Raw genomic sequence first — 25,113 nt, forward strand, 5'->3', positions numbered from 1 at the left:
AATTTCTTTACAAAGTCAGTGGATTACTGTTCACAAAACCAAACTTCGTTTCATTAAAAATAGTCTTAACGTCGGGCGTACTCTGCCTCAAATTTTGACAAAAAACAAAAAAGTGAAAAAAAATTCCAAAGGAAAGTTTATCAAAGCCAAAAAAAAAAGAAACTGGAATCAAGAGATTGTGTTGCTGAAAGGCTGGGAAGTCAAAGAGGGAAAGATAAGCCGACGTCTGATGATTGAATGTGTTCTTGACCAAAAAAAATGCCCAGAAACTCTCCAGGTGGTCCGTGCCTTCACCCGTTTTCAAGCCCACCCTCAGCTCCCTAAAGAACTCGTGTCCAGCTGGCCATACTGATTGCTTACATTTTTAAAAAGATATTTGTGATCGCCAGAGGTCTCGAATTGCGGGGTCTCCACAGGCTTCTTGGAAGCTCTCGTCTATACACACTTACGATATTCTTTAAGAACTGTTTTTTTTTGGGGGGGGGGAGAGACCCCTTTCTTTTAAGAAAATGCATTTTTTTTTTTGCTTGCTTCACGTCGGATGCGGTCCTCATCGCCCGCCACGTTTTTTTGCCGTGTAGCTGTCATTGTAGGAACAACCTGAGAAACACTGGAGCCAACAAATGAATCGGGTGCTGACTTATCATGTCATTAAGGCTCAATGAATGCTTCCTTTATAGATTTTCAACCATTCTCACCTCAAATTAACACAAAGTGCGCGACACTAAAATGGAGCTTTCCATCGAAGACTCGCATGATAAGTTAACTCGGAGAGGACTTGCTGGCCGCGCTATCGTTCCACGCGCTAAGTCAACGACAGGCGTCTCCTACAGCTTAGCAAAGAGGTACTGACTGAGGTTCTCCCCGACCTCCCCTTCCCGACCCCCATAAATATTGCATAGTTGCCGTTTTGTATTCCTCCGAGTGCAAAAGGGGGAACAAAAAAGAAAATTCTTAAAAAAAAAAAAAAAGATCTTTCAGGCCATTTTTGTGCGTTTGATCACTGTGCCGCTATTTCAAATCGAAAATACTTTCACATAAAGGAGGAAGTAAAAAACAGTCAAGGGTCATCAAAACGAAAGCCTTTTTGTTTTTGTCTCAAATCAAGCAAAGTTCAGACTTGTGGCTCTCCTCCGAAGTTGGCGTGGATGGCAGACGGAGAGGAGGGCGGCAGGGCGAGGCTGACTTGAAAAAGCTCTTTGTAAACAGATTGCTTGACGACTTCAAGGACAAACGGATTGCAACAGGGATTTAGTAGTGAAGCCCAGAGATTGTTCGGTAAAGTCATATTCAAATCATTTTTTCTGTCCCCGTTTGTTTAAATATAAACAATTATTTACAAGGAAAGGACTAAATTCATTAAGTGCTACTCGTTGGTGAGCAAAATCGCAGGTCGGAGGTTCACAGGGCAGCGTGGGTTAAACTCTACGAAGATACGAAGCTGGCTCTAAGAAAGCTTCCTTCTCAAGACGTCTTTCTGTCGCCCACCCAGGATGACCAGTCCCAAGGTCCGCTCTTACCATTAATGGTATCGCAACATTAAACCCAGAAACCAATGCCTTTTGTTTTGTTTTCTTTTTCCTCCTCTTCTTGCAGCTTCACAATAAGAAACGAATGATTTGCGTTGACAGATATTCTTTACAACAAGTGGCAGAAATGTAACTCTGTTCCAACAGCCAGCGAGTTTAATTTCTTTTTGTCTGAAGGCCAATGTAGAACTCCATCACCTGTGGTCCGCAAGAGGAAAAACATATCTGTCTTGTTGCTCACCCCTGCAACCCAACCCGAAGGAACAGCTCATTCCCTGAAAGACCTTACGGACAGCAGCACCTCTAGTCCTAGTCCTAGCTTATTCAGAAGAACACCCCTGGAGTGAGGGGCGAGGTCAACCAGCACCTTTATTTGTGGCTTATGTCACGTCAAAGAGTACCCTAACTATCCGTTTTCACTCGTGTGAGAGAGAATGTGTCCTCCTCCTCCTCCTCCCAATGGCTCAAACACTGCCACTTGTTGTAAAGTTTCCAGTCTGTTTGCCTTTCACACGCAGCACTTCACAAGTTTCCATGCCGGCTTTCATACTTGGTGAGTACATTACGGCAGCGCCCGAGCTCCTTGCGCATCTCGGCCACCTCTTGCCGCAGGGCGGCGTTCTCCTTCTCAAGAAAGGCGGCGCGGACGGAGATCTGGTTTTCCTTCAGTCGCCTCGCATCCCGGGAGCGCTTGGCCGCCTCATTATTCTTGTACCGTCGGCTCCAGTACTTCTCGTCCTGACAGGAACAAGAGAAAAGACAAATCATGTGTTGGAAAAACAGCATTGTGATTAGAAGCCAGGTGAGATGAGCAAAGTGGCTGGACTGTAAAGGCGCTCTTCAGTGCATTTTCTGGCTCACTCAGTGCTGGCATTATTGAAAGAAAGATACAATTGAATTGACTTATCACTTACAAGTTTTTTGACATGAATATAAAAGTTGCATAAATTCGCAGAAAAGAGTCGTGTGATGCGCCAGAACAGATGTACAGCATTACCATTACACATATCTGAAACACGGCAATGCCAACCTAAAACTGAACAGCTTTAACAGCATATAAGTGATCAGCAGCAGATACCGCCATAGCTGCCATCCCTTTACAGAGCAATACCACGTTTCCCTGAAAAATAAGACCTACTCCGAAAATAAGCCCTAGCATGATTTTCAGGCTGCTCTGTGATACAAGCCCCAGTCAAGACCGTCAGCTGAAACGTAAGGCGCCTAACGCCAGGTTTATACTTCACAAGATGTGACGCGTGGGCCCAAAACATCCATTAAATTCCGAGGACACCTTGCCACAAAATCTCTGAAAAGGATGTTTAATGATTACCTTCGGGCGGCACGGTGGTGCAGTGGGTAGCGCTGCTGCCTCGCAGTTGGGAGACCTGGGGACCTGGGTTCGCTTCCCGGGTCCTCCCTGCGTGGAGTTTGCATGTTCTCCCCGTGTCTGCGTGGGTTTCCTCCGGGCGCTCCGGTTTCCTCCCACAGTCCAAAGACATGCAGGTTAGGTGGATTGGCGATTCTAAATTGGCCCTAGTGTGTGCTTGGTGTGTGGGTGTGTTTGTGTGTGTCCTGCGGTGGGTTGGCACCCTGCCCGGGATTGATTCCTGCCTTGTGCCCTGTGTTGGCTGGGATTGGCTCCACCAGACCCCCGTGACCCTGTGTTTGGATTCAGCGGGTTGGAAAATGGATGGATGGATGGATGATTACCTTCAATTTGGGGATGCGCCCATTCCAGCCAGCATCGGGCGCAAGACAGAAACAAAATCCCTGGACGGGGCATCAGCTCATTGCAAGGAGAACACAAGCACACACATACACTGGCGTCATTTTAGCAGCACCAAATTCCCAAACCTTCATGTCTTTGGATGGAAAACTGAGCCCACTGTGGAAACCCACTAGGAAAAATATGCAAACTCCAGGCAGGGAACACAAGGGACGTGGCTCTCTGTGAGCCAACAGCACTGCCACTCTGCCACCATTATATGTGTAACTATTAACAGTATTCATTATTTAAATAAAGTTAATCTGTAAAATGTAACATACATATTTTAATGCATTTCATCATGAAAGTGATATTAAGTATAAATCTAAGGATTCCAAATGTGGTGAGAGCTGGAATGGATGGCACAGAAGGAACATCCATTAAATTCCGAGGACACCTTGCCACAGTATCTCTGAAAAGGATGCGTGGTCATACGTAATTTCCGTTTCATATGTAATTTCCATATCACGTGGTCATACGTAATTTCCATTTTATATGTAATTTCCATATCGTGTGGTCATACGTAATTTCCATTTCATATGTAATTTCCATATCACGTGGTCATACGTAATTTCCGTTTTATACGTAATTTCCATATCACGTGGTCATACGTAATTTCCGTTTCATAAGTAATTTCCATATCTTGTGGTCATACGTAATTTCCATTTCATATGTAATTTCCATATCACGTGGTCATACGTAATTTCCATTTCATATGTAATTTCCATATCACGTGGTCATACGTAATTTCCGTTTTATACGTAATTTCCATATCACGTGGTCATACGTAATTTCCGTTTCATATGTAATTTCCATATTGTGTGGTCATACGTAATTTCCGTTTCATACGTACTTTCCATATCACGTGGTCATACGTAATTTCCATTTCATATGTAATTTCCATATCACGTGGTCATACGTAATTTCCATTTCATATATAATTTCCATATCACGTGTTCATACGTAATTTCCGTTTTATACGTAATTTCCGTTTTATACGTAATTTCCATATCACGTGGTCATACGTAATTTCCGTTTCATAGGTAATTTCCATATTGTGTGGTCATACGTAATTTCCGTTTCATACGTAATTTCCATATCACGTGGTCATACGTAATTTCCATTTCATATGTAATTTCCATATCATGTGGTCATACGTAATTTCCGTTTTATACGTAATTTCCGTTTTATACGTAATTTCCATATCACGTGTTCATACGTAATTTCCGTTTTATACGTAATTTCCGTTTTATACGTAATTTCCATATCACGTGGTCATACGTAATTTCCGTTTCATATGTAATTTCCATATTGTGTGGTCATACATAATTTCCGTTTCATACGTAATTTCCATATCACGTGGTCATACGTAATTTCCATTTCATATGTAATTTCCATATCATGTGGTCATACGTAATTTCCGTTTTATACGTAATTTCCGTTTTATACGTAATTTCCATATCACGTGGTCATACGTAATTTCCGTTTCATATGTAATTTCCATATTGTGTGGTCATACGTAATTTCCGTTTCATACGTATTTTCCATATCACGTGGTCATACGTAATTTCCATTTCATATGTAATTTCCATATCACGTGGTCATACGTAATTTCCATTTCAAACACGAAAAAAATTTTATATATATATAGATTGTTTGGCTGCAAATTAAGGAAAAAGAAACAACTGAGGGGTCCAAGTCTTCAAGAGCAAGTCAACTGAAATGAATTCAGAAGAACTGGTGGTCAACCAATCAGCACAATTCATCGCTGATGTAGAAAGAATTATTATTTTCCCCCGTCTCTGAGTGATATTGTAATTGAAATGATCCAAAAAAAAAAATATGAAACTGAAATAAATGAAGAAAAAAGGAAGACATGCCATCACTTGTGGGCTAATTAATAAGAAAAGTCTTAAATGACCAGAATATAAAAGAGCAAAATCCTCAAAAATACTTTCACAGAAATACATAGATTACAAAACAGTCTTAAGAGGAAAATACACAATTGGGAATTTGAAATCTGAAACTTAGATTTAAACACATACATTGGGTTTATTCAAAAAGATCTGAATTGAAAGCAGAAATCACATTTTTTTGGGATGTAAACCAGCAGCCATTCCCCGGACACCTAAATTTAAAACTCTGACGCTGGACCAGACATCTAGAAACAACCCTAACGAACAAGCTGGACTAAACGTAAACTTCATCGTGCTTTATCACTCTTCCTAAAAAAAAGTCATCCAGACCCTCACCTTCTGCTCATCTGGGACCAACATCTTCCTGGCCTTCTTGATCATTGGCTGGGGTTTGAGTTCCTCATCACTAAACCGGTGTCTCCGTGGATCGAAGGCCTCCTGTCCTGGTACACTCGACAGAGCGAGATCTGCGGGGTCGGGATCAAAGTTCACCATAACATCAGTGCCATCCATCTGTGGGCAGTTAGAGGGGTCGGGGGACGCAACCTGGCCTAGTGAAACAAAGAGCAAAGGAAACACAGGAAGTCAGAACAAATGAATATAAAGCAAAACCGAATCCTGGAAAGGACGTCTAGTAACTCGGCCACTCAAGGCCAACTTAGCAAAATCTTTTATGTCACTTTACTGTATGGGAAAATGGAATATAAAATAGTGATTAAAGTCAAAAGAAGATATATATTAAAACTTCCCATTTAAATCAAACCTGTTTGGGGAATATGTAACCCAGGTGGTTAATGCAGATAGATAGATTGATAAATAGTTAGACACTTTATTGCTCCCCAAGGGCAAATTCACTTGCTCCAGCAGCAACACAGAAAATAAAAACATAAAGCAAAACAGCAGAAGACTAAGTGAAAACTATTAAATAAGTGAAAGACAAAGAATGATGACATACTAATATAAAGAAATACTGTCCCTGTGCCAGTGTGTCAATTCTAACCAGTTAAGGTGGCCACAGACATGGGGAGAGGGGGAAACGATGAAAGCTTTTAAAGCAGAAGGATCCCAGTTCAACCCTCATACAGTTTCTTACCGTGTGACCCTGAGGTATCAGTCCAACTACGGGAACATGGAAACAGCAGCACTTAATCAAAAGAAGATTAAGAGGAGACCTGACTGAAGTGTTTAAAGTTATGAAGGGAATTAGACCAGATGGTCCTAGACGGTGACTTTAAAATGAGTTCATCGAGAACACGGGGACACAGTTGGAAACTTGTGAAGGGTAAATTTCGCACAAATATTAGGAAGTTTTTCTTTACACAAAGAATAATAGACACTTGGAATAAGCGACAAAGTAGTGTGGTAGACAGCAAGACTTTAGGGACTTTCAAAACTCGACTTGACGTTATTTTGGAAGAAGTAAGTGGATAGGACTGGCGAGCTTTGGTAGGCTGAATGGCCTGTTCTCATCCAGAGTGTTCTAATGTTCTAGTGACGTATAAGTGGCTTTACATAAAAGCATCAACCAAATATATACAGGCATATGAAAAAGTTTGGGACCCCCCTCTCAGCCTGCATAATAATTGACTCTCAACAATAAAGATAACAGTGGTCTGTCTTTCATTTCCTAGGAACATCTGAGTACTGCGGTGTTTTCCGAACAAAGATTTTTAGTGACGCAGTATTTAGTTGTATGAAATTAAATCAAATGTGAAAAACTGGCTGTGCAAAAATGTGGGTCCCCTTGTCATTGTGCTGATTTGAATGCCTGTCACTGCTCAATGCTGATTACTTGGTGTGATGAGCTCGTTAAGCCTTGAACTTCACAGACAGGTGTGTCCATCATGAGATATAAAGGTATTTAAGGTGGTCAATTACAAGTCGTGCTTCCTTCCCTTTGATTCTCCTCTGAAGAGTGACAGCATGGGATCCTCAAAGCAACTCTCCAAAGACCTGGAAACAAAGATTGTTGAGTCTCCTGGTTTAGGGGAAGGCTACAAAAAGCCATCTCAGAGGTTTAAACTGTCAGTTTCAACTGTAAGGAATGGAATCAGGAAATGGAAGGCCACAGGCACAGTTGCTGTTAAACCCAGCAGGTCTGGCAGGCCAAGTAAAATACAGGAGCGGCATATGAGCAGGATTGTGAGAATGGTTACAGACAACCCACAGATCACCTCCAAAGACCTGCAAGAACATCTAGCTGCAGATGGTGTATCTGTACATCGTTCTGCAATTCAGAGCAATTTGCACAAAGAACATCTGTATGGCAGGGTGATGAGCAAGAAGCCCTTTCTGCAATCACGCCACAAACAGAGTCGCTTGTTGTATGCCAATGCTCATTTAGACAAGCCAGATTCATTTTGGAACAAAGTGCTTTGGACTGATGAGACAAAAATGGAGTTCTTTGGTCAGAACAAAAAGCGCTTTGCATGGCGGAAGAAGAACACCGCATTCCAAGAAAAACACCTGCTACCTACTGTCAAATTTGGTGGGGCTGTGTGGCTAGTTCAGGGACTGGGGCCCTTGTTAAAGTCGAGGGTCGGATGAATTCAACCCAATATCAACAAATTCTTCAGGATAATGTTCAAGTATCAGTCACAAAGTTGAAGTTACGCAGGAGTTGGATATTCCAACAAGACAATGACCCAAAACACAGTTGGAAATCTACAAAGGCATTCATGCAGAGGGAGAAGTACAATGTTCTGGAATGGCCGTCACAGTCCCCTGACTTGAATATCATTGAAAATCTATGGGATGATTTGAAGCAGGCTGTCCATCAAATTGAACTGAACTGGAGAGATTTTGTTTGGAAGAATGGTCAAAAATACCTCCATCCAGAATCCAGACACTCATCAAAGACTATAGGAGGACAGCGTCTAGAGGCTGTTAGATTTACAAAAGGAGGCTCAACTAAGTATTGATGTCATATCTCTGTTGGGTGCCCAAATTTATTTTGTTATGATGCATATTGCATATTTTCTCTTAATTCAATAAACTTAATGTCACTGCTGAAATACTACTGTGACCATAAGGCATGTCAGATATTAAAAGGAAGTTGCTACTTTGAAAGCTCAGCCAATGATAAACAAAAATCCAAAGAATTAAGAGGGGTTCCCAAACTTTTCCATATGACTGTAAACAGATGAAACTGTAAACAACCAAAGGTGACAGCAATATTCATCTTAATAAAGGGAGAAACATCTGTGTGTCTGTGTATCTGTGTGTTCCTACAATTGCTGTATCTCTGTTGTGTGCCATTTGGTATGGGATTCATAAAAGCCGTGGTAATGCTGGTGATGCACCATCTGTTGGAATGGAAAATGCAATGCATCATGTTACTACATACTTTACAAAATATACTTCAATAGATGGTGCAATGTAAACATTAACACTGAATATGTCCGACAGAGAATAACTGACGGATGGACAGAAATCAGCTCATCTATCTTAATAAAATGATAGGTGTCTGTAGATCTGTGTGTTCAGCTAGTTACTATGTCTCTGTAATATGCAATTTGGTAAGGGATTTGAAGAAGCAGTGCTACCGTTTGTCATGTGCTATCTGTTGGAATAAAAAATTCAATGCATTTTATTACTATATGCATTACAATAGACAGTGCACTGCACTGAATATATCCAACAGAGAGAAAGCGCTGGAAGGATAGAAATCAGATCATCCACGCTAATAAAAAGGACAGGGGTCTGTGTGCATGTCTGCCTTTGTGGGTGTGTGTCTGTTAGTTGCTGTGTCTCTATTATATGCCGTTTGGTATAAGATTCAAAAAAGCATTGCTAATGTTTGTCATGCGCCATCTGTTGGAATTAAAGATGTGATGCATTTTATTACTACATACATTACAAAATACATTCCCAGAGATGCTGCGCTGCAAATGTTAATTAACACTGAATTCGTCCAACTGAGAATAACTGCCGGACGGAAAGAAATCAGCTTATCCACCGTAGTAAAAGAAACAAGTGTCTGCATACGTGTCTGTGTGTGTGCCCATCTAGATGCTGTGTCTCTTATATGTCATTTGGTATGGGAATCGAAAAAGCAGTGCTAATGTTTGTCATGCACCATCAGTTGGAATAAAAGATGTGATGCATTTTATTATTACATGCAATGCAAAATACATTCCAATAGATGGTGCACTGCAAACGTTAACTCTGAATACGCTGATATCTACGCTGAATACTTAGATATCAACCCGTCTTAGACGGGTAGCACAGCGGCTCTTGTTCAGAAAGCGGACGCCACTTGGTTGTTTCACAATAATTAAGATTAGGTATATAAGTAGGTTTGACATTTCTGTTATCATTTTAGCCCTACAATAGTGACTTAACATCAGGGACCTATTTTATTGACCTTAAGGTTAGTGTTTGGGCGAGGGGAAGGCCGTCTCAAGTGGCGTCCGCTTTCTGAACAAGACCCGCACAGCTAGTACGGAAAAACAACTTTATAGGCAAGGTTAGACATTAGTTAATTTCAGACACAATTATAGAATGCATTGGTGAAAAATGTGCATTTAATGTGATCGTATTTATTTACTGATTTTATTTTTACTTGACCTTGAGCAGGGGATCCCAAGTTCAGTCCAGGGATACCCGAGTGGCTGCATGTTTTCATTTCAAACAGTTTCACAAATAAATGTTTCATTCTTACTTCTAAACAATCTAGTTGTTTAATTAGGCTTTTTCTTCTCTTATTGTGCTATTATATTTACATGCAAACAAAATTCAGAATAGTGCATATTTTGCCCCATTTTTAAATGTTAACTTACTTTTTCTGTATTCTTTTAAATTCACCTTCTCCTGTGGAGTTTTACTGTCCAGTTAGTTGCATCCAAATACTGACTGCTAGTATTGTGCTGTACAGCCATGTGTGCAAATGACACTAAATAGTCAATAAAAATAATAATAAAATGAGGAAGCCACTTCAGTCTAAAAGTCAATAGTAGGCTAATTAATAAGAAAAAGCTTAAATGGCCAGAACATAAAAAGAGCAAATCTTAAAAAGCATGAAAAAACAATAATTAATGTCAGTCACACACACACTTGCTACATTCCCCTAAAACTTTAGCAAATCCATCCATCCATCCATTTTTGAACCCGCTGAATCCGAACACAGGGTCACGGGGGTCTGCTGGAGCCAATCCCAGCCAACACAGGGCACAAGGCAGGAACCAATCCCGGGCAGGGTGCCAACCCACCGCAGGACACACACAAACACCAAGCACACACTGGGGCCAATTCAGAATCGCCAATCCACCTAACCAGCATGTCTTTGGACTGTGGGAGGAAACTGGAGCGCCTGGAGGAAACCCACGCAGACACAGGGAGAACATGCAAACTCCACGCAGGGAGGACCCGGGAAGCGAACCCAGGTCCCCAGATCTCCCAACTGCGAGGCAGCAGCGCTACCCACTGCGCCACCGTGCCGCCCCTTTAGCAAATCCACTCTGTAATTTATGGAATGACATAAAGGAGGCAGAAACTGGAAAATAATAGCTTGTTTAATAAAGGCAGGAGTTCAATTAAAAGAAGGAGATGGTTGGGAGGGACACCTGCAGTTATGGTGGTCCTCAGGACTGACCTTGAGGACCACCTAGTTAGGCCCACACACATGAATGTAACATTGAAGTTGCCGCTCTTCTTTAACATTCAGGGTCATTTGCACCCGTGTCTGTACTGCTCAATGCCAACTGTCAGCATTTGGATACAATTTCCGGAGCAAACTCCACAGAAATAAGAGGAATTGAAATAAAAAATGGTGAAAGAAAGTTATGTGTTTAAAACAATGACAAAGAAAACACAATTCTGAATTTCTTCTAAATGCAAACATCATACCAGAGCACTTTTCTGAATGCAGAATAAGAAAACAAAAAAGGCCAACTTAACAATTAGATTGACGAGGCACAAGAGTGACCCACTGGTTTGTGATACTGGTTAGAATGAAAGCCTGGAGCCACAGTGGTGCTCCAGGACTGAACTTGGGACCCCCCTGACCAAGAGAAAAAGGCCAAAGCGCAAGTGTACGGAGTTCCTTTAGCTTTGCTCTCACAGCACATTCTTCTACAAAAATCAAGACCTTCCTCCCTTTGTGCAGCAATAAAGTTGTGTCAATGTAAGCTTTGTGCTACATGTTATTACATAATATTACCAGCTGATGGCAGGGTTCACCCTAAAGTGTGCACGGCTGGGTAATGCCAGGCTGGCGATAAGCTCCGGCAGCTAACGTGAGGAGGCTCCAAGGGATGAAATATGACCTGCAGTTATAACATCTGGCCTGCAGATGGAGAAGCCGTTCTGTCAGTCTGGAGTACTGCTGCACAAGTTCATTAATTTAAAACTAAAATGCTTTATGATCAAAGAAAAAGTTTAGGGCCAAAAAGGAAGCTGAGAGAACAAATGTGCTAAAAAAAATGAGGGGTAACAAGTCTAAAAATGGAGCTAAACATGTCTGTAGTGTGAAGAGAGTAAAGAGCACATATTAGCTTGTATGCCTCAGGTTATAATAAGCAGGCATTTAAAGAGAATCATCTATGGCCGCAATGACGCCTAAGAAGAACTCCTGCAACTGTGGCTTTACCAGTCTTCAGTGTTATTCTTTAATAAGAATGGCCATCAAGAGTTGCACTGACTGATTTGCTCTGACTTGTTTAAAGCCTTTTTCATCCCTCTCTCCTCCCTCCTTCCCTGTAGCTTATGCATGTGACTCCAGCACATGGCGGTGGCGTGTGAGCCTCAATCCGGTTAACAACCAGCCACACTCTCTCTCTCTCTCTCTCTCTCTCTCTCTCTCTCTCTCTCTCTCGCCCTGTCCTTATCACACATGCCTTCAACCTCCTCCTCCTCCTCCTCCTCCTCCCCCAATCCCTGTTTGCAAAGCCTGGTATTAACTCATTGGGTAGTTTGGCTGCTGATGGGTCCAAATTCATGAAAGGCAACAGTGTTTTAAACTTTTAAAGATTTCTGTAAAAAGAAAGCTCCCGTGTCTTAGACTGAACCTGCACTTACTTGTTGGATCACTGCAAACCAGATCTCATCAGTGTTGTAAATGGAGACCTCTGCTCTCCACATAAAAGCCTCTGTTGTTTTTGGAGAAAATATTTCCAACTACCAAGAGGAATGCTAAAATAATGAACTCCTGTCATGTATCTGAGCCGAGAATATAAGTGGACACACTAAGCCAAGACCCTGAACCGGCCCTGAACCAGGGGCACACAACATCTTAACATGTTAGTCCAGTAAAAGAACAAAAAGATTAATCTGGCTTGACAGGCTACCAATGAGCAATAACTTAACGAAGATGACCTGGTGAGGAACAAACTAAGAAGGACTTCAAAAACTACACGACAACTGGGCGGTTGAATGAAGAAACAAAAGGGCTCCAGTGTGAGGGTCTCTATAGGGTCAAGAGAACAGGACATTACAGAACTACAGCCCATCAAAAATCAGCAGTAACTGCAACATTACTAGATAGATAGATAGATAGATAGATAGATAGATAGATAGATAGATAGATAGATAGATAGATAGATAGATAGATAGATAGATAGATAGATGTGAAAGGCACTATATGATAGATAGATAGATAGATAGGAAAGGCACTATATAATAGATAGATAGATAGATAGATAGATAGATAGATAGATAGATAGATAGATAGATAGATAGATAGATAGATAGATAGATGTGAAAGGCACTATATGATATATAGATAGATAGGAAAGGCACTATATAATAGATAGATAGATATGAAAGGCACTATATAATAGATAGATAGATAGATAGATAGATAGATAGATAGATAGATAGATAGATGTGAAAGGCACTATATGATAGATAGATGTGAAAGGCACTATATAATAGATAGATAGATGTGAAAGGCACTATATAATAGATAGATAGATATGAAAGGCACTATATAATAGATAGATAGATAGATAGATAGATAGATAGATAGATAGATAGATAGATAGATAGATAGATAGATAGAGATAGATAGATAGATAATCATTAAAGAGTTCTTCCTACTTTCTGTGTAGTGACCAAACAATTGTTAACAAATCCAAACTCTCTTCTATTTTAGATCCTTCAAAGTAGCCACCATGACAACTTCACGCATTCTTTGACTTCTCCCAACCAGCCTGATGAGGTTCAAAGCCACCTGTGCCACTTTCCTAACAGTATTGAAGTAGCAGGTGACTGTGGTGGCCAGATCATCTGCTGCAGCGCCCCATCATTCAGTTCCTCTAACGTGGAACTCTTACACAAGCTGGGAGGTGTTTTGAGTCGTTGCCTTGTTGATAAACAAATGACAGTCCAACTAAGCACAAACCAGATGGGATGGCATATCACCATGGTAGCCATGCTGTTTAAAATGTGCCTTTTCTTCGAAAGAAATTGCCAGTACAGCTAAAGTCCCCCCATACTATCCCACCTCTTACCCCATGCTTCACAGTGAGAATCGCACATCCAGACATCAGTCAGTCACTTTCTCTGCATCTTGTGAAGACACCACCTTTGGAACCAAAAATCTCAAACTTGGACTCATCATACCAAAAGACAGATTTCCACTGGTCTGGTGCCCACTGCCTTATGTTTCCAAGCCCACCAAGGCTCTTCCTCTTGTTTCCTTCAGCGGTGGTTTCATTGTAGCAATTCTACCATGAAGATGTGACTCACACAACCTCCACCTCTGAGCAGAGAGTGTCATGCATCTGCTGCTTGAACTCTCTGGAGCATTAATTTGGGAAATAATCTGAGGTGCAGTAAACTGGAAACTTTGAAAGCTGGTGAGTTTGATAAACTTTTAATGTGCAGCAGAGGTAACTCGTGGTGTTCCTTTGCTGTGGCAGTCACTAGAAAGCTGGCTTCATCATAGAACTTGATGGTTTTTGAAACTACACTTTAAAGATCTTGCAATTTTCAGGTGGACTTACCTTAACTTCCTAATGTATTGGTGGATTGTCATTTCTCTTTACTAAATTGAGCTGTTACTGTCATATTATGGACTACCAAAGCTAGAAACAAAGACCTTCTATCAAGCAATGATATTTATACCCAGGTAGCAACACAACTAATTGGCTCAAAAGTAATAAAGAGGAAAGAAATTCTGAAACTTGACTTTTAAAGAGGCAAACATAGTAATCAGAGTTCAATATTTTCCAACTTTAAGTTCCACTATTTTATATATATATATTCATAGGTCTAAATCCATCCATCCATCCATCTTCCATCCCGCTGAATCCTAACACAGGGTCACGGGGGTCTGCTGGAGCCAATCCCAGCCAACACAGGGCACAAGGCAGGAACCAATCCTGGGCAAGGTGCCAACCCACTTAGGTCTAAATCGCAATCTGATTATTTGGATGGTTACCTACCAGGTAACACTTGTGATTTGTTGGCCAGTCGTCCTCTCAGCTGTCGTCCTCTCAGCTGTGAGAAGCATCTCATAGATATGTTATACTGTATAATAATTTGTATTTATATAGCACTTTTCTCACTACTCAAAGCGCTAAGCAATTGCAGGTTAAGGGCCTTGCTCAAGGGCCCAACAGAGCAGAGTCCCTTTTGGCATCTATGGGATTCGAACCGGCAACCTTCCGATTGCCAGTGCAGATCTCTAGCCTCAGAGCCACCACTGCCTACATGACATGCGTTTCGCCTTTATTGGGGCTCATCAGGTGTACACACTTTTGCACCTGAAGCAAAGCCTCTGACGTTGCAGCATGGTGGCTGGTTCGCTTATTTGACAGGGTGAAGATCAGAGTATTACATTCTTAGGTCCGAAACGCAGTCTGATTAATTGGATGGTTATCTACCAGGTAACGCTTGTGGTTAGTTGGCCAGTTGGCAAACGTCCACCACGTCCTCTCAGTTGCGAGAAGCAGATCAATATCACATTATATAAAGTGTCTTACTTTAAGAATATTTTGCATACCTTCATACAAACAGAACACACAGCAGTTAATAAAGGCAGACACCTTTTTCCAGAACAACATATGTTTCTGGGGTTTTCTAAGAGGACAAAGGTAATATGCAGGATGGGAGTGTGGTCAGCTTTGTGTTCGAGCCAAAAGAAGAAGAGGAGTGAACAAATGTTACCTAAACTAACATGTAGCCTCATGCGTCTTTCAATGCTTGATTCAAAGACTGCCCTGAGATTATAACACAGGACGCACATTTTGTCTGTACTTAGATGCTCGTCTGCGCACAATGTATGATCATCTTACTTCCATGCCTGGGAAAATTCACTAGAGATTATGTCCTTCTGAAGTAGGAACACGGACAGGGGCAGATCCTTGACTATAGGAATACCATCTCACCCCATTTCTCATGTTGTCTCACCAAAAGCTAGTTAGGTATACCCTAACTATGGGTCATCTTTCTACTCCAATTTATATGGCACAAATGCCCTACTATGGAGTGTGTGCCGCCACTCAGTGCACAAAAGACATCATAAACGTTTCAAGATTTTTGAGCCATTCATTTGGCACTGACAAGATCAGATTCAGGCTACATGAACATCAAGTCCTGCTGGCCTCCATGAACAGAATTACTGCACAGCTAGAGGTTACATGACTGGAGGCTCCTCTATACCAACAAACTGGACCTTGTGGGTTATATGGGGTGGAGTGGCTGCTCTGAAGCTAAGGATCTGCGCGGGTATCCAGAAGGTTGCCGGTTCGAATCCCTGTTACTGCCAAAAGAGATCCTACTCTGCTGGGCCCTTGAGTAAGACCCTTAACCTGCACCTGCTCCAGGGTATGCTGTACAATGGCCGACCCTGTGCTCTGACCCTAAGGGGTATGTGAAAACTAACAATTTCCTAATACAAGAAATTATATAAGACAAAATAACGAACAAAAAAAAATATATATATATATTATATAATATATATATATATATATATATATATATATATATATATATATATATATATATATATATAGATGATCACAGACTAATTCAAAAAGAGATGGTAGGCAGGCCCTGCTGTCTTCCACATCACTTACTGGCATCTATAAGCCCACACATTGGGCTCCACTGATTCTTCCAAGAAGGGTTACTAGTTACTGGGCTTTACATGATAGACAATATTCTGGACATTTTGTGTTGTTAGATGACCTCACACCTCTCTGAACTAAAATCCTGCCCCATTGGGTTACATGAGTGAAGCTGGACACTTGGGATCAAATATTAGGTTTTAAGAGTCAACATATTGCACTGATTTAAGAACAGTCGATGTAAAACTTCATAGTCATAGTGGACTCGTCACTGTTCACATCCATTCATGCACATAAGAGATGAAGTCAGTTGTCTTCTTAATAAATACAGTTTACTTGGGAGGAGTCATCTTCAACAGTGTGTGTAGGTTTGGCCTCCATATGTCACACACTAAGTGCCAGAGAAAGTCCACAAAAAACTACTGGACTTGCAACACGACTGCAACTTACAAGCTGTGAGAAATGATGGAAAGCACCACATTTTTTCAGTTTAAGCAAAATATGAGTCAACTAGATGGAAATGTTTAAATAAAAAGGTTTAAATATTGCAAAAGGTGGGGTAGATGCCAGCTTAACTAAACTTACTGTAACTAAAGCATAGTTTCAAATGGAAGCTAGTTAATGGTAAATTTCATAAAAACGTTAAAAGCGTCTCTTCTCCATGGGTTCCACAAACGCATGCAATAAGTTACCAAGTAGTGAGGTGGGCAGCAGTACTTTGAGAACCTTCATATCTTGACTTGGGTAGAATGGGATTTTGTTTGTTCTTTATTTCACCTCAGACAATTTCTTGCATTAGGAATTTGTTCATTTTCACCTACCCCTTGGGGTCAGAGTGCAGGGTCAGCCATTTTACAGCACCCCTTTAGAAATTGAAGGTTAAGGGCCTTGCTCAAGGGCCCAGTAGAGTAGGATCCCCTTTGGCAGTAACGGCGATTCGAATCAGCAACCTTCTGGATACCCGCACTGTTCCTACGCCTCAGAGCCACCACTCTGCCCACGACAAACTATGTGGAGCTGAATGGCCTCCTCTCGATTACTCATTTGGACTCCCGGTGTCCAGAGGCTTCGTACCACCCAAGTACAGACACGCTACCCACCATGTCAACCTTGACCTGCATGGAAGTGGAACACATGCCAACCCCACTAGGCCATCTGATAGGCCCACATGTACCTGCCTGGCCCCCTCAATGTTGTTCAGTTGTTTATTTTTTTCCCAATTCCTATTTTTCAGCCTTGGCCTTTACTTGGAGACTCGCAGCAAAGCAGACCCCTTTCTGTTTGTTTTGTAGGAAAGAAATCTGTGAACACAACCGAATTCCTCGAGTTTTACCGATCATTGTGGTAAACAAAGGCATAAAGGAACAATACACAGAGGCACAAAGGCCACCAAACCAAAGCATTGTCCCCACTTCTTCACTCGATTTGCAATGTGGTTTTTTTTTGCAGGGAAAGGCGCTCGACTGATTTTTCTAAAGCCGCAAAAGTAAGCGGACCCTGTCACTCAGAAACATTTTCCATTACACTTGGGTCAGGAGCCTTTAGAATTGTTAGTTATTCTTGACTTCCATTTTTAAACCTGGACAAACCTACTTAGGTCTTTCTATTGTGTTTTTCAGAAAACGAGCTGCTGTGCATTTGTTAAATTACAGATACTGAGCTAGCGTCTTTGTGGTTTTACACTTTAATAACGTCTCCGCTAAACTACAATGCCTTGTGAAGTTTATGTAAAATTTCTCCATTTTGTACAATGCTCATCATGCCAATGTATATTATGGCTACAATATAAAAATGTCTTCATTTATACAATTTGACCACCGACAGGTCTGCAGACTCTCTCAAGGTCACATGGTCCGACAATGGTTGGAACTCAGCCTGAGACCATTTGATTTTATTGGTCGCCTTCCTACGTGAGCTCCAACGTTCACTAAGGCGCAGTATGGATTCGATACAATGGCCTCCATATCTGAATGCAAGTAACGCAGGCTAAGTGCCTCGTTTAAGGTCACACAATGAACCAGAGGCGGGCGCTGAACCTTCTACTCTTTCTCTAAGGTCCATTTTCTTAGCTACCAGGTTGCACTGCCAGGTCAAGAATAATTTTATATCATGCAGTAAAGATGCAGCCGTTGAAAACCCCTGCAGCTAAAGGAGATGCGAGCCTTTTGGTGATTAGTGCTCTGCCTTCACAAGTAGTTTAGTATCTGGGTGCCAGTACGACGGAAAGGCTGACCAAACATCCACAGTAAAATGAGGATATCACGGACTGGAACTGGAAACACGGGAGAGCACCGCCCGTTCACAGTACTTGGACCTACGAATCACTCTATAGTTCTTCCCGTGTGGACTTTATCTTCTTCTCATGTTCATGTGTGTTTCATCCACCTCACTGGTCAAAAACACAGTTCGAAATTGCCCCAGCATAAGCAACTGCTAGCATCTGTGCAACTCTTCTGGCACCCAATACTGCTACTTCCCAAAACCAAGATGAGGACAAATAAGAATAAAGAATATTGAGAAATGGCTAGACAGAACACAGGTTAGAGACTTTAATAGCCACGTCACAGACCACTTATACACACATACACATCAAAAAACACACTCAACCCCAGGAGGAGCTGCTTTCTTACCTTGAAGAGCAGGCCCGTGCATGCAGTTTCCTATAATGCCTTGCTGCTGGGCTGCAGTCTCCATGGTGGGGCTGCCATTGTTTCCTGGAGTCATCGAAGCTGTAGGGGATGGCGACTGTGCAATCTGTGGAAGCTGGGACAACTGGGATTGATGGCCATGCAGAGGACTGTGATGAGGGTTACCCATCTGACTCTGAGATTGACCAGACTGGCTGGGTAGGGAAGCTGATGAAGGCGAAGTCGGATTCCTCTGGCTCGGGACCTGCGCTTCAGCTCCACCCGTCGATGGTCCCATCCCATTCTCCGTGAGGAATTCTTCCAGGTCCATGTACTGCAGCTGGAAAAGCCCCCCATCACAGGGAAGGGTTTTCTCCCACAGCAGGGGTACAAGGAACGCTGACTGCGAGGAGCGTATGCCGCAGCTTAACAAACAGTCATCATCTGGATCAAGCTTCTCCTTTTCCAAGACTAGAAAGAAACAGCAAGCAACATCAGATGAGTACTTGTAATATTTCGATTGCACTATTATATTGTATTAAGGATTACTTGTGCTTTGTTCTGTGTATTGTATTATATTTATCCCCTTTTTTTGACACCCACTGCACGCCCAACCTACCTGGAAAGGGGTCTCGCTTTGATCTGCCTTTCCCATGGTTTCTTCCATTTTTATTTTTCCTAAAAGGGTTTTTTTTGGGAATTTTTCCTTGTCTTCTTAGAGAGTCAAGGCTGGGGGGGCTGTCAAAAGGCAGGGCCTGTTAAAGCCCATTGCAGCACTCCTTGTGTGATTTTGGGCTACACAAAAATAAATTGTATTGCATTGTATGAGATGGGTTGGAAAGCAAAATGACAGGAGATGGCACTCGATACTGTCTATCAGCATCTACTGAGAACAAGACTGAAGAATACATTCTACTCGTCTAAAACTACATGGCAGGAGCAGAGCACAAAGGCAGTAGAGCTCAAGCTTCTTCTGACACCTATGGCTGGTGCCTAATGGATCTTCTAACAGGTCCGCATCAGCCCTTACCAGGCAAGGCAGCAGATGCACAAGGAGAAGGGAGTTTAGTAAAGTGTGTCATTTGTGAAAGGGACCAGCTTATGGTCAACAAGGCCTGCAGGGCACAATGCTGGGTGATCTGCTGAAGCTCGTCTCTTGTCTAAAGCACGTGTGGCAGCACACGTGAATCAGCTGAGCTAAACTAAAAAAAAAAAAAAAAAAAAATGATATATATATATATAAGAAGCAAGGACTGATAAGCTCATATGGGGCACCACATGCAAACAAACACCTACAAGTGTGAAAAGAAAAATTCTAAACAAGGGCTGCCATAACTCCATTTCCATTAAAAATCCAAATATAAAACAATTTAATAGCGAGTGTCGTTTACAAGGAGATTTTCCTGCTCAGGCCCTTTAATGACACAGTGGCCAGAATTCACGGGATGGCCCAGAACATTGATAATGCGGCTATGCTGGGACGTCATATTCACAAAACAGTGAGAGCAGGGTAGGAAATGAAGTCAGGAAGGGTGGAATATCAGTGGAAGGGTGCACTCCAGTCGTGTGAATAAGATAGATAGATAGATAGATAGATAGATAGATAGATAGATAGATAGATAGATAGATAGATAGATAGATAGATAGATAGATAGATAGATAGATAGATAGAAAGGCACTATATAACAGATAGATAGATATGAAAGTCACTATATGATAGATAGATAGATAGATAGATAGATAGATAGATAGATAGATAGATAGAAAGGCACTATATAACAGATAGATAGATATGAAAGTCACTATATGATAGATAGATAGATAGATAGATAGATAGATAGATAGATAGATAGATAGATAGATAGATAGATAGATAGATAGATAGATAGATAGAAAGGCACTATATAACAGATAGATATGAAAGTCACTATATGATAGATAGATAGATAGATAGATAGATAGATAGATAGATAGATAGATAGATAGATATGAAAGACACTATATGATAGATAGATAGAACTTTATTTGTCACCAAAGTGAAATTTGGCTTTTAATAGAAGCTCTTTAAATAAATAAATACGCACACACTGGAATGACAATAAAGCAAGAAACTTTCTTGATGCCGATTTTGTGAAAATTGTGTACATCAGTTGTGAGTGTAGCTGCTGACTTTGCGCATGTCCATACAAATAACTACACAACTGCAGTAGGTGTGCACAGTTTCTTACCATGGATGTCTTACTGGTCTGCTAAAACGCTTAATGCCAAGTTTATGGGATCGACCAGGGATTAAAATGATTTGCAACACTTTTTTGGGGATGCATACAGTTGTTTAGTTTTGTGTTATTTCTTACCTGTCTGTGAAGGCAATAACACCAATTGTATGGTCTGACCAGATATTTAAATGATTTGTAACAATAATTTTTGGGGATGCATACAATTATTCAGTTTTGTGTTATTCCTGCAGTAGGTATTGATAATTCTGATGCAGTACTTTGAGCCAGAATTTAGAGAGAACTCGGATGTCTCTTTGTGTGAAATGATGTGCAAGGTCTAACAGGTTTGTGTGTATTAGTGTGTAATGGCGACTGAGTACATGTAAGCACTGTGAGTTCAAGTTCTTGTATGCCTGCCTACTCGGTTATATTGCATGCCAGGGTGCACCAGTGTGTTCTGTCTGAGTGTTCAAAAGATGGGTTTCATGTGCTTGTCAACATGAATGCCCAGTTTTTATAAGTAAATGCACGTAGCTGTGAATGCACCAGTATGCCCAACAGATTGTGCCAGTGCATCTTTACCAAAATATTCTGCCTGGTATGTATGTACAAGTAATTCTGTGTGCTTGTATGTGCTATTTTATAAATTTATTCAAAAGAATTGTAACTATAAGTCGATATCCTTGTGGTCATTGGTGTGTCTGTTTGATTGTGTGTGTGGTTGCCTGCTTACTGTATATATCCAACTTAGTGGCATATATTAGTGCTTTGTGAACATGTGACTGGGCACGTGCCAATGTGCCAAGACTGGCACTGTGTAACATATCCAAGTCATAGCGTTTTATGTTAAGTGCCAAGGTGACAGTTTATGAATGTGTATACGGCACATAAAATCACATCCTGTTAACTGTCACATCTGCATCGATATGGCCAAGTATAAATGACTGCCATTTTCCAAGTAACCCTCTGCTCAAGTCACCATGACCGTGTGATCACAAGCACACAGATGTGTCCGCATGCCCAGGTGATTAACCGCCTACATTTATCCACTGGTCATGTCTGTCAGGATGTGATATTATGGGCTTATGTATGGCTGTATAAGCAGGCTGTCAGTATTTTGTTTTTGCCTTAAGCTACAGTGTTCAGGTTGCTGTGTGTCAAAGGTAGCGCACCCAAAGGATTGCTGTTTGCATGCATGATAAGCCAGAGATATGGTGGGCGGGTGGGTGCGAGCGAATGTCACTGCTTTTAAGTCAATCAACCCCGATGAAGCACTTTTCACAGAGAGCACTTTCACATAGCAATTTAGAAAATTCAAATAGAAATACAAAGGACTGAGTCTGTGTGAACATTTTATGGAAGGATGGTAGAATTAAATGCCAGTTAAGTGTCCAGCTTTTGCTTCAAATGTAAGATAGCCATACTTTATATGTCAAGTTTTACAGGCTAGAGCTGACCACAAAAGGCACAATTGACAATTCTTGTGAATATTTCAAACAAATCAGGTGCACAGCCATTTGAGTGGCATCCTGAAAAGATTTTTTTTTTTTGTACAGCCAAATATTTAACTACCCAGTGGATGTCTATAGCATGATTTACAATGAAAAGTGATACTGAGGGAAGAAATATTTTTAAGTTTGAATTCGAATGCTGCACGTGTGCCGGTGTCAGTGCACGAAGACAGATCATCTCAAGTGTGTGTATGTGTGTGTGTGTGTGTGTCAGTACTATTTACATCAATGTATTCAAACGGTGCTTGAGTTTGCATTACTGCGCATGTGCGTCTCTATTGCAAGTTCAGAACACTTCGTTCCAACAGAACAAGTACAGCTGCATGTACGTACTGTTACCACCGGCGGCGCTAAAAGAACATGACATTCCCTTTCGTTTAGAACAATAATTACCAAAGACACAGCAGTTATGTTACCGCGCCTCGCAGGTAGCCTCTGCAAGTGCCCGAGCCGCACACCTGCCAGGTGCTTCTTCAGAGACGTGTCACGGAACGCTGAGTCAGGTGCGCGCGCACAAATTAGCGCGCACACGCAGGCAAAGGGCAGAACATGCCGCGATCTCGGTCCGCTCACCTTTGCTGTCGCCGTTGAGCTCTTTACTCCTGAATTCGACACCTTGTTTTATAGGCAGTTGCAGCAGGGACTTGAGACTGGCCATGGAGCTCGAGTGGCCCCCCTGAGGTGCGCCTGCTTGTCCGCCGGTACCATACTGGGGGCTGGAGCCCGGCAGGTCGGGAGGTATGAGCTGAGACATGGGGCGAGCCATCTTCAGTCGCGATGATATTTAAATGTCACAACACCAACAAATCAGTTCAGGCTGGTTGTGAGGCGAAGGAAGTCCGAGGGTTCGTTTCACCACAAATGACACGGTGTGTGTAGCATCTACTGGCCTCGTTGAAGATCCTTTAAATTCCCTGGATTGCAAGGTGACTGGGAAAATGAGCAAAAAAAAAAGAAAAAAAAATCACTGAAATGGTAAGGATTCTGTGTAATGAGAAAAGTTCACGCGACGAAGAGCCGTAAAACTGCAAAAATAATAAGCAAAGAAATTGAAAAGTCGCCACTTGGAAACTGAAATGAAAGGCGCTTCCTCGTTTCCTTCACAAATGTAAAAAATAAAATGCAATCCCGCGACAGTTAAAAAAAAAAAGTTAAAAAAAATCAATCAGAAATGGAATGAAATGTTAATCGCACTGGAACCAAGAAAATGCGAACAGAATATGACGAGAAATAAAAGATGAAAACTAAGCAGGACGCTTCTTCTCTTCCCAATTCCTGAGATCGCCAAGTTCGCTTATGGATCAGCAGAGGCTGTCAGCTGCACAGAACACGGGCCCGTGCGGTGACGTCGGCGCCAAGGGGCTGCTTATTATTCATGAGAAGCTGCCGGCCAATTGGCCACGCCTCAGTTATCCTGAGTGATCCCGCCCACACACCGTATCGGTAACCCAATACCCATTGGCTTTATTAACATATCCCCACCCACTCAGCCGCTCAGCTAGGAACACGCTCACACACACGCTAGTTTCCACGAGTATCGAGGAATTAACCCCTAACCAATAAGTGCCATTTTAATAAAAACCGAATATCTATTTACTGGCTGAACTATACGTTAAAAAGCAAAAGTTTGAGGACAATTATTTTACTAATACATTTTACAAAGATTAGTGCACTGAGTAGCCCTTCCTCCTCACGGATCCAGCGTTCTCTGCTCGAAACCCGCACCCCATCCTCTCGAGCTTGCAAGTTCTTCCAGTATCTACGTAGATCTTCCGCCCACATTCCTAAAGGCGTGAATGTTCGGTTAATTGTCGATGGCGAATTAACATTGTGGGCATGAACGGGCTCCAGTGCTGTTTCTTTAATTGCACCCAATACTAGGGAACTGCAGCCTTTCCTGGCACGACTGAGTGCAAAGCAGGAGCCAACCTTGGAGGTCTGCTTCTTGCCAGTACATCTCACATTGTACTATTCTGTGCAATGTTACTATTGATATGAACTCTGCCATAATTGTCATACCTCATTTTCGATTCAGGCTCTTATGGAGCTGAGACATGGGCAGTACATGGGAGCTCAGGAGAAGTTAGATGTGGCAGAAATGAGAATGTGGAGATGGAGGTATGAAGTTAAAAGAAGGACAGAATAAGAAATGGGGCAATCAGAGGTACAAGAAAAATTGAAGAGAAATCTAAGAAAGTACGGGAACGTACAGTAGGTTGAAGTGGTATGAATATGTGGGCAAAAGAGTGATGGGGATGGAAGTCCAAGGGAAGAGAAAGTGAGGGAGGCCAAAGTGGAGGCAGATGGATAAAGTAAAAGAAGATCTGAAGGAAAAGGGTCTGACTGGGGAGGAGGTGTAGGACCAGGCTGCATGGAGAAGGCTGATCAAGCACATCGACCGGACATATGAGAAGTATGAAAAGATGAAGAAGTTCTTAGGGTACTGGTGCAAAATATATAATAGTTATAAATAATAATAATACATTTTATTTATACACTGCCTTTCCCATGCTCAAAGGATAGTGCTCCAACAAATT

The 25,113-nt window shown here is 41.7% G+C and overlaps 1 protein-coding gene across 1 annotated transcript; it reads right to left on the minus strand.

The window, feature by feature from the left end:
• Window positions 1-1,310: 1,310 nt before the first annotated feature.
• Window positions 1,311-24,021, minus strand: LOC114666336 (hepatic leukemia factor-like). Its single transcript, XM_028821151.2, has 4 exons — window positions 23,150-24,021; window positions 18,853-19,320; window positions 5,547-5,761; window positions 1,311-2,267 (listed from the first exon to the last, which is right to left on the minus strand). Exons 1-4 carry the CDS (start codon window positions 23,340-23,342, stop codon window positions 2,052-2,054), a joined length of 1,092 nt encoding a protein of 363 aa, XP_028676984.1. The 5' UTR covers window positions 23,343-24,021; the 3' UTR covers window positions 1,311-2,051.
• Between the last annotated feature and the right edge of the window lie 1,092 nt (window positions 24,022-25,113).

This window comes from Erpetoichthys calabaricus, chromosome 16 (genome assembly GCF_900747795.2).
Source record: "Erpetoichthys calabaricus chromosome 16, fErpCal1.3, whole genome shotgun sequence".
In the NCBI taxonomy this organism is placed as follows: domain Eukaryota; kingdom Metazoa; phylum Chordata; class Cladistia; order Polypteriformes; family Polypteridae; genus Erpetoichthys; species Erpetoichthys calabaricus.

Excerpts from the sequence above, each read along its gene's own strand:
- LOC114666336 (XM_028821151.2), bottom strand. The coding sequence starts at position 23,342 with ATGGCTCGCCCCATGTCTCAGCTCATACCTCCCGACCTGCCGGGCTCC. Across the intron at positions 5,762-18,852 it reads GCACGGGCCTGCTCTTCAAG|GCCAGGTTGCGTCCCCCGAC; the intron begins GTAAGAAAGCAG and ends TTGTTTCACTAG. Across the intron at positions 2,268-5,546 it reads TGGTCCCAGATGAGCAGAAG|GACGAGAAGTACTGGAGCCG; the intron begins GTGAGGGTCTGG and ends TGTTCCTGTCAG.